At 38.8% G+C, this 14,875-nt stretch overlaps 1 protein-coding gene across 14 annotated transcripts in view; it reads right to left on the reverse strand.

The window, feature by feature from the left end:
• The window catches only part of mcf2la (mcf.2 cell line derived transforming sequence-like a), an 85,355-nt gene that overhangs the window by 32,875 nt on the left and 37,605 nt on the right, over positions 1 to 14,875 (reverse strand). For all 14 annotated transcript variants that reach the window (XM_088649086.1, XM_088649036.1, XM_088648995.1 and 11 more), the window contains 3 exons: positions 10,098 to 10,181; positions 6,109 to 6,223; positions 1,588 to 1,678 (listed from right to left, as the gene is read on the reverse strand). In XM_088649086.1, the coding sequence (XP_088505212.1) occupies positions 1,588 to 1,678; positions 6,109 to 6,223; positions 10,098 to 10,173 (282 nt within the window). In that variant the 5' untranslated portion in view covers positions 10,174 to 10,181. The remainder of the gene's footprint in view (positions 1 to 1,587; positions 1,679 to 6,108; positions 6,224 to 10,097; positions 10,182 to 14,875) is intronic.

Consider the following 14,875-nt stretch of genomic DNA (forward strand, 5'->3'; position numbering starts at 1 on the left):
ATTTATACACTGTGCTTTTAGGGCATTAAGTGGGTAAATAAACTTGTTTAATACATTAGCACTAAACTAATACACGTGTATTAGCTACTGTTGCTGGCGGGAAGTTCTCTCTCAGTCACATGAAGAATCTCTCTGGACTGCTGTGCAGGAGTATTCATAGTTCATCAATCCACCTCTCTACAGACTGCTATATAGGAGATGGTGCTACCAAATGGCCCGGAACATGCCATGATTACAGCAATAGCAGAGTTTGCTGCCCTACTACACAGAAAAAAACTCATCATATATGAACTCTTGAGACATTTTGGAGAAATACAGCAGTATACAGCAAGAGAAAACCACCATATCTGCACTATACAGTGTGGGGATTTTTCAAATATAAAAAGTATTAACAATTAGTCTACAGTATTAATTATCTTTGCAAAATCAGATTTTTGGGGTTCAAACAAAAAAGCAAGATATGGCACAGTCATTGGAAATAGTAGTTATATAAAGCTAGTCATGGATTAGTGAGTTTCCTCCAACACTACAAAACTGGAATGGTGCTGTCCACCTGCCCTAGGTGCTGAAAAGTTCTAATATTTTGTGAAAAAGGAAATTGGCCTCTCTCCTGATTATCTCATAGATTGTTTTAAGGTGTTGAAACGCACTGTTCTTTTTCAGAGGATTATATATTTTTAAAATGCCATTTATGACATTTGATGGTTTAAATCATGGATTTGATGGCTCTTAAAGGTTATTATTGTCTATTAATACACAATGCAGCTGAGTTGGAACATATCAATTGCCAGGGGGCCTTCAATGAGAGTGACAATCCAAATAAATCTTACCCCGAGAGCCTTGCTTTTTATCACAATCTTTTTGAAAGAATTTTATAGATAAGAAATACTGAGATATGATAACTGAGGTGTCTATAAAGCGTAATGCAGTTTCCAACTATGAGTGAAATACCAGCTACTATTTTCTTAAAAACTCTAGTCTTTCCCACACTGAAGTCTTCTGCTCCTATTAAACACTGCAGCTAAACTCCCTATGATTGTATCTCTAATTTCAGATTTTTAATCAGTTGCGGATTTGAAGAGCATTAGAAAGACAGGGGAGAAGGGGGAGGAGCGCACTAGAAATGTTTCAATGAACAAAATACTTCGGTGGCATTTTCTAGGAGCACACTACAAGGCAAAACATATTAGGGTGAAAAACCCACAGAGAGAAAACAAATCACTTTCTCCTTCTTCGGGTGCCAGCTCGAAAGCCCTCTCCTAAGCAGGTCAAGGTTTTTTCTGAGGCTATTTACTGAGCCACCTCAACTGTCTCAGCCCATCAAGCTGCTGTTGCGGGAGACTGCCTGCCAGTTCGCATTACCTCTTGCCGAGTGCCTTCATGGGTTTCCAGACTTAACTCCTTCACACTAGAGCAGCCTGCAGCTGGCACGACGGATTCACGATCCCTCCACAAGGACACCTGCAGGCTTTCCACAAGGGAGGGCGTGCTGGCGAGGAGGAGGGCAGTAGCCAGACCAAGATTGTTGTGAATCCCGTGCGTGTTGGAAAGAAATTAAAGCCTTTCCGTGGACGAAAGGTGACTTACCGCGATTCGCAGCAGGGTGCCCTTCACAGAGGTCCATTTGTCCTGCCGGCGATCAATGACGAGGATAAACCCGACCCCAGCAGCCTGGAGGCTAAACGGCAGAAGTTAACATTCATGACGGCACATTCTGAACAGCTGCTTTCCGCTACAGCAAAGACGGCAAAAGAAAGGCTGCCAGTCATGTCTGCTCAGGCGCCGCTCCTGCCTCTCCCTAATGTAACAGATTTGAGGAGGAAGGAGGATTAGAAGAAACCGCAGGACCAGCGCAAACGCACTCCCAGGTGCAAAGCATCCTCAGGCGCGCACGGCTCATGTGGAGTTTGAGGTGAAGGCGTTGGCGAGAGTTATCGAAATCCTGTTCAGCTATTTCATCTAGCCTTAAATGCCGTGAAGGAAAAGCCTCAGCAGGTACTGATCCACATGCTTTGCCACTGAAAACAAAACCAGCCTGCAGGTGCAGAGGTGCTTGTAAACCATGTGCACGCTGAAAATGCGATGAGCACAAGATGGGATATTCACACCAAACGCTTAAACACGCAGGAGAACCAGGTCATTTCTGTCCTTAGATACATCCCCTCGATTCATGTGAAGCAAAGAGGTTGGCTCCAAATTCTAATGTGAGAACCGAGATAAAAAAAAAACGATGAGAGATGACCTTCGTTGTTTTTTTTTTTGCTTTATTCATGTAAGTGTCGTGGGCAGGGAGTATGAACGCAGTCAGCCGCTGCTGCTGCTACAGTCAATTCAATCGCCAAGCCAATTGCGCTCCGCCAGCAGCTGTCGGACAGCCAATCTCGGCCGGGAGCGAGGTGAGCGACAGCCTCGCCAGTGACTTGCTCCAATTGCTCGTGTGGAGGGACAAGCCCGTGGATCCGTACTGTTGCAAAACAAACCCCCGCTCCGGCGTTAAGCGCGAAGCTGCATTCCTCTTCACAAATCAGCAGCCAGCCCTGACAGCTATTTTTTTTCCCCCCACTTCCCACACAGAATGATTATTTTCTGGATTCACTGCACAGATCCTGGTCTACAAGAGGAACCCTTTGGTGTCTTGAGAAGAGAAACGCAGGGAGCGCAAAATGGCTCATTTTACAGTCTTGCAAAACGGAGCCCTTAATGAGTAAATAAGGATTCATCAGGAAAATAACACTGCTTAATGACAGTAACAAAGGATTCATAATACATACTACTGATTTTAAGAATCAGATAGGTGCAGGTTTATTCGAAAATACTGGATTATAACAGCGAATTACAATCCCTTAAAATAAGAATTTTCCTTTAAGATGGCCTTTGATTAAATTGCCTACAGTACATGAGATTACATTTGAAATTTTATAGATCATGTTACTACTGCCCTCTGGCCCAGCACAACCCTGTATTTGACTAAACGTTAATTGAAAACGCATGGATGGAGGGTTAAAGTCATGTTTTTGTACTGATATTTTGAAATTAGGAGTTATGTTTGACCATATCTATGTTCATACAGTATGTACTAGAATGGAATTATACTAGCAACTGATCGATGAATCTTTATTTTGGAATATGCTGATCTTCAGAATGCCATTTTATAGATTGCAAAGAATATAAGGCTAAATCTTTAAACATTAAAGCTGAACACCAGGTGAGGGCATTCAGAATTGCACTAATTAATTCAAAATAATAATAAAATGGGTTAAATCATGCTAATTCTTAGAAAGCCTGTTCATAACAATCCTATTTAAAAACAACCATTTAGCACTAGCATTTTTAAGAAAGCAAGTCTGTTTTTAGCTTGCACACATTTAGTTAATCTCAATTTAAAACATCTTTAGATTTCTCAGCTGCAAGGTAGATTTAATAAATTATGGATAAACATTCCTTAAACATTCCACTGCAATTATCACCCATATTCTGCTGCAATTAATCGACCACTGCAACATAAACTTCATGAACAACATGAACATATTCCCAGCTGAACAACCAAATCAGCCCTGAAGAAAATAGCCACTTTATTATAAAAGTACATAAATCATGGCAATAAATCCAGCAGGAAAAGCATTCCTTTATATTTCGAATCCTCTGAAAATAGACACAAGCCAGCACAAGGATTATTGATTGTTTTTGGCAAGGAACCCAAATTAATGGCTCATTGCCTTCCAATGATCTGTCCTTCCAGGGAACAGACTCACACATGTGACACAGCAGTTCTTCCACACTCTCTTGATAATGGCGCAGGTGCCAGGATAAAACCCTTCCACACGATGAGGGGGAGCAATTACAAGGAAGAGCAAGAAGCTGGAACATTTTTTAAAAGCTTAGAATTTAAATCAAGGGACTATTAAAAATTGTGTAATGCACGAGTAGGGCTTTATTTAGAAAATGATTTTTTTCATTTTTGATCGCCATGTTACAAAAGATAAATTGCGGCTTCTGGAATCAGTTCAGAGAAGAGTAACTAGATACATGTCAGAGCTTAATTGAATGTTGTACACCGATAGCCTGAAGGAACTGAACCTTTTCAGTTTTGAATAGAGAAGACTGAAGGCACCCTCATACACAGGTCTTCAAAATCCTCTAAAACACTGACAAAACCAACCTACTGTAGCTGATTTCCTCGGAATGAACAGTGAAACATGAATCAGAGAGCACAAGTGGAAACTACGTGGAAGTGCATTTAAAATTGGCAACACGAGTCATTTCTTTATCCAGAGTGTTGTGGGACAAGCTACCCAGCCATGTTATTGAGCTGCTACCCATAGCTTCTTTCAAGAATCCTTGGATCAATTAAATCATAGCGACCAAACAGGCTCGATGGCCCAAAATGCCCTCTTCTGTAGCCTTACTTATGTGCTTACTTGAAAAAGAAAAGCATGTTAATTCTTGCCTCTAATCTAAGTGTCAGACCACTGGGAATGGTGGAGATCCATGCTGAGACCCATGTGAACCAATCTGAGTTGTTTAAGGACCCATGTGTTTGTGACTTAACGCTGATCTGGGAAATATGCGATAGCTTGAAGCAGGGGTTAGAAACTACAGCTGTATTCTTGCAAGTTTTCTCCATCTCCAAACTCCAAACACAAAAACACTGAGCACAATGGAGTCAGCCCTTTACTGTATCTTCCACACCTTCTGTATGTCTTCGGAGGTGAACACAAAGACATGCGCCAGGAATTAAGTGCTATTAAGAAAGACTGCGAAGGGAAGGTTCCCACACTCCCTGCTATGCATTAGCTGGCCAGCTCCTGCTGTTTAACAGACAGACATCTGGAGATGGAGGTTTATGTAATTATTTGCAGGTCTTAGCACAGGCACTACCTGATTTTACAGTCCTGTAGGGATTAAGGGATGATTCCATTAACGGTGGTACTGTACATCAGACACTAACTGGTGTAAACAGGCTGACATTCCATTCTGCTACCAGAGTTGCAACATAGACCAGTTTGGCTCCAGCTGTAGATCAAGCAGTAAATGATTCTTTGAAAAAAGTACCTCTTCTAGCGAGTACTGACCTTCATACCTCATGGTACGAAAGGACATAGCAGATATACAGTCCATCACAGGGCATGCACAGACACAGACACATACACACACACTCACACCAGGGCCAATTTTCCCAGAAGCCAATTAATCTACCAGTACGTCTCTGGACTGTGGGAGGAAAGCTACACAAACACAAAGAGAACATTCACACTCCACACAGATAGCACCCAATGTCTGGAATCGAACCCAGGGCCCCAGCGCTGTGAGGCAGCAATGCTAACTACTGCTCCACCACACTGCCCTTCTACTGTCAAATAAAATTATATTTTATCAAACTATTTTAAAAGGAGAAACTACAGCATAATACTGACACCTAGTGGTACCAGATACCAATTCCATAATTATTTCTAAAATTCTTATATTGCAGCAATATTCAGATGAGGATAATATGCTAAACATTAAAAATGTTTAATTAAAAATACACAGTGTAAGCTAATATTAGCCAGAAAACACTTATAATTATTAATCAACACCATTTTTTCTCAGTTATAAAAGTCTCTCCTGTTTCTGAAAAAAAAAAACATGCCCAACTACAAGCTATAACTAGCCTCAAATAGACAGCAGAGACTAGTTATATTTTTTTAAAAACATGACTCTCTGAGAGCAATTATCACATTACTCATTATAATCTTTGTCTAATATTCAATTAAATTAATGCATTGCTCGAATATGTTCACTCCCAGATGCATCCTGGTGTGAGTCTCCAGACCCTGACTCAAATCTCAGTTTTCCAAATCAACTATAACCATACATTCTAATCTCCACATTCTCATACAATCTTAAGTCCGGTACATATGACAATTTTTTATGAAGACATAAGAGTAAAAGATTGTTCCAAAAAGTTTACAGTTTTAATACTGAAGACATTAAAAAGATTTAATCCATTAAAAGGGTTAAAAGAGATTAAGAGCTTTATTATTTTTATTACAAACTTCAACACAAATTCAAACGCCCAGATACAGTCAGAATGCACAAATAACACACTGAGCAAAAAGGAGTTCTGACCTGGGAATGCTGGTGAGGTAAGTCAGAACATTGTGGAATTCCTTCTCCTGGATTTCATTGAAGGTCGGGTATTCAGGAAAAGTGATGATAGGACTGTTGTTCTCCCCCCTGCCTCCTAAAAGACCAAAATATCTATTTGAAAAAATATATTTAATATAATATAAAATTTCTATTTCAATTAGAAGGGGATTGATATTTTAACAAGATTACTAAATGCTTACTTATTTGACCATTCTGTAGTGCAATATAGTCTCAACTGCTGTAATTAATATTGATTTTTAATAGTGAAGATTTTCTTTAAAGACAGCTAAATCTGAGGAAAAAACAGTTCAAAAGCAACATCTTTGTAGCAGTGAAGTAGGATATGGCTTGAATTGGAAAGCTAGAACTCAGATACCAAGAGCATTATGCTGTTTCTTTAATTCAACATGGGGTTTTAATCAAGGACCAAAATCAGCAGCCAAGGTACAAATGATTGGAAGTGAATTTTCCTGTGCAAACAGCACACTTGAGTTTTTGAGATAAAACTGATAAATTGTGCAGATAAAACTGAAATGTGTTGCAGTGGTGTGCAATTAAACCTAAAAAGTTAAGACCATTTTCAGGACGATTATAACATATAGTAACTGCAACAAGAAAGCCGGTTTAAGTACTGCTCTACCCTTGGTTATAAACATAACCACTTTTGGAAATGGTTTGGTTTGACAGAAAAATAACACCACAAGGGGGCACCTGAATTAAAAAAGAAGAAAGACTCTACTGAAAATTGTTTTCCATTTTTATTAAAAAATAAATAAAATTATAGATTGCGAATGCTTATACAATAAATACATGATAAACCAATAAGACAAAACAAAGATATTGAATCTTGGATTTTCACAGTCAACATGTCTGTAGCACATACCTGTATGCGTCTGAGACAATAAAACATTAATCGGGGTGCAGAATAAAGTTTTTATTTAACTGGTGACTAGTTATTGTAATTAATGAGTATTATAAATGATAAATTATAATACTGTGCATACATTAATTGAAATGGATGATCTATTTATATAATATTTATATACACCTTTATACCATCTCTAAGGCACTGTCTACAATATGAGTGAAACTTAATTACTTACTTTTTACCCAAACTATAACCACTAAATACAGTTCCATCTATACCATAGAAAATAAAATCATGTACTTGAAACCCATGCTAGAATCTACCTCAGGCTCGGTTCTACAATACAGTCCAATTCTAAAGCAGATCATTAAGGTAGTGTGGTTAGTGGCCACAATGCTCAGTTAATGTGAGAAGCATGGGCTCTCACCATTTTAACTTAACTTGTTGGCGAAACAGAAACTTGGACTTTCTCTCGTTGCTTGTTAATAAACAGAACTGAATGGTGGTGTACTATCTCAGTATCCAAGAAGCTGCTAGGAACTGTGGCTTACCTTTTAGGATGTGGTAAACCCAATTTATGAGATCATACTTCAGTGTGGGAACATTGAGATGGATTAAATACAACACCTTTTAGTACGGTTTTCAATATCTGCCATCTAAACCCAAAAGATTAACAGGAAATAAATTGCAGCTCTTAAGAAATACCTGAAGAAAATGTAATTTAGATAAACAATTGCAAAACATTGGCATTTGGATTTCAAAGGTCCAGAAAAGAATCCATATTTATATATATATGCTGGGGTTTGTGATGTTTTAATTTTAATTATATATACAAATATAAAATGTAGAATCCACAATACAAATGGTACATACCATATGGAAATACGACTACATAAAGGGAGAACACATTTCTAAATCCCGTGCATGATCGTATGATGACAAAGGGAAGGAACTAAAAAAAATGATAACGTAAGGCACAGAATCAATCTGCCTGCCTGTTTGGCTCTTTCTCTCAATGATGAGGATTTTTGCTCAGTGGTAATTATGCACTCAGTAGCTTTGCCGTCTGATATGCTGCTAGCTAAAGAAGCCCAATTCAAATTCAGAGCTCGGTTCAAGGTAACCTTGAACAAAGCACACGGGACCTCTCCATCCTTTAAATCACTTCATTATAAAGGGGGAAGCCATGTGCAAGGGCACTGGGCCATTTCACTTCACGCTTTTCCTAGGTTAGACCTTCAACGCCAGATTAAAGAGCTGTCATTCATTCCGTTCCTCATCAATAAAGAGCACTCAGCTAAACCGTTCAAAGGACGATCCCCTTGCAAAGGAAAGAAAACTGAGTGTGTCATCAGTTTACCGTAGATATTTGACCTGTTTGTTTGCCAACATATCCCCAGCACAGATTAAGTGAAAGTTAAGTTGCACAAAAATAATGTAACTATACATTCTGAGCAAGGGAAAAACAACTACTGCGCGGCTGTCAAAATTTAGCTGTACGTAAGTGATGTGTACAGTCATGTCTGATACCAAATGATTAATGAATAGATAATTATTTACCTAAGGTGGAGATCTCATGGAAATTCTAATGCTGTGGGAAAATAAACCCATTACTGTGCAGAGAGACTTTAAAATGCAGCAACTTACCAAGTGTAAAGTGATACGCACTGTACAATGAACAACACTGTTGATGCACTAAATGGGAGATTTGTCATTTTTGTCAGTTGTCAAGGAAACAGCCTTTGAAATTGAACTCCAGCCCGTTTAAAGAATTCATTTTCGGAAAATATCTTTTTTTTGCCATTATCAATATAAACACTTAGGCAGTATTTATTGTAAATATATTGTACCTATCTGTAGAGTGCACATAAATCTAATCAGATATGAATATTTTAAAATATGTTTAAAAATCCTCTTTTTTTTAACTGCTGGACAGAGAAGCAGCCATAATCTTATTCATCCTTCCATTCATGAACTAACCGCTTCTCCCAGCTCAGGATCATGGGGGAGCTGGAGCCTACGCCTTCAAACACCGGGTGTAAGGCAGGGTACACCCTGGGCTTGACGCCAGTCTCTGGCAGGGAAGACAGACACAGACACCAGGGCCAATTTCCCCAGAAGCCAGTTAACTTACCAGTGTGATTTTGGACTGTGGGAGGGAACCCACACCAACACGAGGAGAACATAGAAACTCCACGCAAATAGCGCTGAAGGTCCAGAATTGAACCCAGGGCCCCAGAGCTGTGAGGTGGCAATGCTAGTAACTGCGCCACTTGTTAGTCTTGTTCATAATTCCATTTGAACAATTTTCATCAATTGTGAAAAAGTAAAAAGAATGGACACAAGAAGATTGTAATTCTCAGACCAAGGCCCAGGAGCAGGCAAAATGGTTCAAGTGGACATTAAAATAAGGCAATCTATCTTCCCACAGCTCATCAGTGTCTGTGTTTAATGACTAATGCAAGAACCCCTGGAAAAACAAATGTTACAAACAAAAATATCTTGCTTTACGTTACCCCTCATTTTTGCTATGACCACCCACACGTATTTCATTGCTATCGAAGACGCATCTTCAAGTAGAATACACAGCTGATAAATTATTCATTCCTGTTTTCCCTCTATTGTCCATGGCAACCCAGCTTCAACCTGTATCTAAACGTTTATGCCATGCTGCTCAGGAATGCTGAGCCCGGGGCTACTTAAATTTCACTACACTGCCGTGTTTAGCCATTGAAAGGGGGAAAGTCTGAGTTCTGCTCTTAAGAGAGCCGACGTCTGATGCCGACATTCACATTCATACATCACACTTGCGAGACGTGATTCTTTATTTCAGTAAACAAGGTGGTTTCTTTAGTCACACCCTGATGTTAAAACAAGAATTTCCAACATTTATTTTGACAGGTGGACAACATTAACAACTTGGTCTTGAACTAATCCAAAACTTGAACGACTTTGAGTGCAGCAAACAGAAGCCCTAATTCATTTACCTCCTGTTAATTTAAAATTAATTAGAAACAAAGGAAGTGGTGCAATATAATTAGGTGGCCCATTTTACTGTGGATTAAGAAACTAAAAATAATGGAATAAAATGACTTCTTACCTGACAAGTAGGCAAACTGTTTTTTCAGGTCATCCTCAATATCCACAGCACACAGGGGGCTGCTCTCTTGCTGCATGATTTCATCTTAAAAGGAAATAAAGAGTATAAACTGAACATCACAAAGTTATTGTAAAACATGACCTTCTCTAATGTAGCAGATGCATTGACATTTTATTGAAAAACCTGACATAGGTAAAGTCATTATGCTGACTAACATCTGTCATCAACAGAGGATCTACTGTGTACGTCACAAGCAAGTAGTGTATTTGTATTGGCCAATAAGAGCTGTACATCTGTGACGCATGCCTTGCAGATGATGTCTTGTGGGATTCTGTCCCATTAGTCTTGAAAAGTCTGTACAAGCAAGTGCCTTTTCATTGATCTCTGAGTTCCAGATGCCACAAGCCAACCCAGGTTATCTCACAGATTTAAAGGGACTCATGTTCGGCGTCTATGGCCTAACTGCCCCCTTCTCGTCTCGCAAGACATTGGTCGTTACATGAGCTGCATGTGGAAGTGCATTGTCACATCGGGAAGATCCCGCAGGAGAGGCGATAAGAGAAGTCCCTGGACTTGATAAATGTAGCACCGCGCAGTCATCTTGCCATCAAGTACAGTTGTGAAACGCGTACAAGTGCTCGTGCCCAGACAATCCCATTAGAACCACCCCACTGATCCTCTGCAAGGCTTCATGACTTGTGGTATGGCTATAATGTTTCACCTTTTGCCTTTTAGAAAAAACACCCCAGACAGTAACTAAGAATGATTCAGTCCAGCTTTCAACACACTGATGGCAATGAAGGTTTTATCTTGATAAGGGCATATTGGCTGCTTACTGTGTTTCTCGATTTTCACCCGGCCTGACATTCACAAGATTAAATCACATTATCATCTTTGCCCCATCTACTATGTCATGAATTAGGAGATTTTGTGCTCATGCAATCATCAGAATCCCTTAAGTGCATCACAGACAGTCCTGATCAATTAATCAGAATTACATACTTAGAAATTTGATTAGTCATTATAAAATATTGAGTTAATATCCAAAATCTATGCTCTTTAGTTTGCAATTTGGTGCCTCCATAAAAAGGGTTGTAGTCATCTGTTTTCAGCAAAGAAGTAGCTCGAACTGGAGGATTCTGATGTCTTATGAGTGGACATCAGTAGGATAGGATAATGGCCATTATTCCTGCAGCCTGCAGCCAAGGGGAGCAGCAGTTTCAGTTTCAAATGATTCAAGGTAGGTGTTAATTACTTCATTTGGCACCAACTGTAAGCCTGCAGTTACAGTATTTTCCCACTCCACTTTGAAAGTAAAATGTTTTGTTGCCAATTGTTAACCTAGATTAAAATAAATATTAGATCCGTTATTTGATCTGTCTATTACAAACTGCAGAACTCAATAAAAGCTTCTTGCATGTTTCTATCAAATGCAATTCCATCATGAAGACAATTTAAACTGAAGTGTTCAAGACACATTGCCAGAAAGGTCCACCGTGCTAGACGAACTTCTGCATGTTGAATTTGTTTCTATTCAAGCCAAAATATCAGTCATACATCAGCTGCTACCAGATCTACAGTATGAATCCAGCACTTTTTAGAATACAAAAGTAGCAAAAGCAATTGAGAAACATTATCCCAAAATATTTTGATTACATTAAAACTAATGGTAGTATATAATATAAAGGTTCTCCATACAATTTACACAAGAAGGTTACTTTATTACCATTTATTTTTGGTCTTAAGAAGAGAAGATTATGAAGGAATCTGAATTAAGTATAAAATGTCCTCAAAGGCACTGACAAATCCAACACAATGGAATCTTTGAAGATTAACAGTGAAACCAGAGAACACAAGTGTAAATTAAGTGCATTTAATGCTGACAAAGGGAGGCACTTGTTTACACAATGGGTTGTAGGAATCTTGTATCAGCTGCCCAGTGATGAAATTAAAGTTGATACACTGGCTTCTTTCAAAAAATGGCTAGATGAGATCCTCAAATCAATTCCCTGTTAGAAACCAAACACATTAAATAAGTCTTCTTGGGTGTAACCTTTCCTATTTTCCTGTTCATTTCTTCTAACACAGACAGCCGTCTAACAACACAGTAGAAATACACAACACATATGATTGGGCCCCAGGTTCAAACAACTGCTACAAGTAAACCTTTCAGTGCCCATACCACACAGTTCACATCTACACTCAACCTGCTACGACAGCAGACTGGTACACCAGAGATTCAGAAGTAAACTGGAAAATATAACAATGTACAGTAGTGACTGTACGCACAGCCAGAGTTACAGACAACCTTACACTGCCTTGTTATCTAAAACTATTCCATAATTCAGTCAACTTACAGTTATAGAAGGACAGGCACACTGGTATTATCATACGTATACAAATGATATAACTTGTACAGCTTTCAGTGTTCAAATACAATTTAATTGTAATGTCCTCCTCTTTTAAGGATGTGGTTTATGGTTTTATTATTGGATGATGCAGTGGAATAAAATACCTGTGCTCATATTCATTGAATTTAGACAAGCAGATCTTTATAGACACCGACAAAGGGGGCTTTGCTGACCTTCCTTCAGGTACCTTCAATGGTGGAGTATTATAAATACATTCATTTTGAAAGTACAGGGAAAATGAGTGCTATTCTAAAGTACACTAAAATTCCTTAAAACTGCTGTCAATTCACGGTCTAAGAGTAGCTCTAATGCTTGCCTGCCACACGTGTGGAATGTGGGCAGGACTGCAAAGCCTGCATCAGCACTGACTCAGTCATGCTTATACAATTTCATCATAAAAATGAGCTGAATTCAGCAGCTGCTTTACAACTCTGCTGTTTTAATAATCTCTATACAATGATCTCTATACTGGGCGGAATGGTGGCACTGTGGCTAAGGGTTGTGGAAGGTTGCCGGTTCAAATCCCGCAGCTGGCAGAGGAATCTTACTCCGTTGGGCCCCTGAGCAAGGCCCTTCACCCCAACTGCTCCAGGGGCGCCGTATAAATGGCTGACCCTGTGCTCTGACCCCAGGCTTCTCTCCCTGTCTGTGTGTCTCATGGAGAGCAAGTTGGGGTATGTGAAAAGACAAATTCCTAATGCAAGAAATTGTATATGGCTAATGAAGTGATCTTTCTCTTCCCTAATACATGCAATTGCAAGAACAAAATATAGTTTTAGAAATGAAACAGTCAGATAAGCTACCTTTTCTAGTTTAAAATGAAGAGAGATGATGATTACCAGAAACACCGCTTGGATGAGACACGAATGCAGATATTCAGTATAATGAAAACTTTGCATAATGGATACATATTGAAAAAGTCCGTGGCCCGGCACCAATATTCTGTAAGTAATTATAAATTCCAACAGCAAGAATAACAATAATAAATAATAAATGTTCTAAATGCAGAATTGTTCTATTAACATTTTAGAAAGTCCATGGGCGTTGCTCAGCCATATTGTTAACAAAACTGTTTCTCACTACATGTGACACTAAAGCTTTTCTAATGTTCGTGCATTTCTTCAACAATGAAAAGGAAAATATTCCAACCTTTGTGCATACTGTAGGTAAAACTAGCAAAAAGGCAGATAGAATTCTCCCTGTTGGTACCTTGTACAGATTTGGATTTGAGTGTAGTCTAAGAGTCATACAAAATCTGTCCCTAGAAATGCAAAATAATGCCGGCTATGGTAACCTATAACAAATGCAGCTGTTAATTCCTAGGCTTTTCAGAATAGGACCACCAGCACATTTACGCTATACATTTTCTCTAAAGTTAAAAGTAAGTAACTGAACGCAGGATCAGTTCATTACAATGCTGTACCAGAATATGCTCCAAATCTGTGATCTGTCTGTTCCCTTAATGTATGTACAGCAACTTCAGCATATCCAACCACTTCTACTTATATTTGCAGCACACTCAAGGAATCACAATGAAAAGGGGAGGAAAGTATCATAATACTGAAATATTAAGCTTAGATGAGCTGCACTTCTTGTTTCACAAGTGCATGTCTCAAGCTTTAATGAATGTTAAATATGTTTTGGATTGCAGTATAAATATTTGAGTCTGTACAAGTAACATTTTCATGTTGTACATTAGTTTATTACAAATTATATGTTATAGCCTATGTATGCACTGTATGTTTTATATATATATAGAACACCTGCATTTTTTTTTGCATAACCTGGAAATGTCAAGACAGAACACTGCAGATCAATAACTCTTTTCAAGAGCTTGGAGACCCCACTGCACTGATTTAGTACAGTGGTACCGAATAGTACAGTACCTCCATCTCATGGTTTGTCCATGAGATTTCCATGGTTTGTACAGGGAGACAATCTGATTTGAACAGACAGCAACTGCACTCCTTTCCATTCATGACTTCCCAATGCAATTTTATAGGTGACGAGTGAGAGAACAAATATCAGACTCTGTTCAGGGACCAATTATCTGTCTAATAAAATTAAAGACTTTCCAACTCCGAATCATCTCCTGCCACAAAACATCTTCAATGACAGGTCATTAACATCCCAGGATGTTCAGTATCTTAAATATCAATATGAACATCATTTCTCTGCACTCTAGCCCATGGTGCTGGTTAGAGTTCAAAATTGGGGTACATTATTGCCTGTATTTCATCTAAAGTCTTAAACATGTTGTACAGTCTTTGAATTATTCCTCACTGGGATATATACTGTATAATTTCACTGACCTTGATAGGCACTTCAGTACTTCACCATGAATAATTTGCACATAAAATAGAATAT

The sequence above is a fragment of the Lepisosteus platostomus genome, chromosome 2 (assembly GCF_059453375.1).
Source record: "Lepisosteus platostomus isolate fLepPlt1 chromosome 2, fLepPlt1.hap1, whole genome shotgun sequence".
Lineage (NCBI taxonomy): Eukaryota > Metazoa > Chordata > Actinopteri > Semionotiformes > Lepisosteidae > Lepisosteus > Lepisosteus platostomus.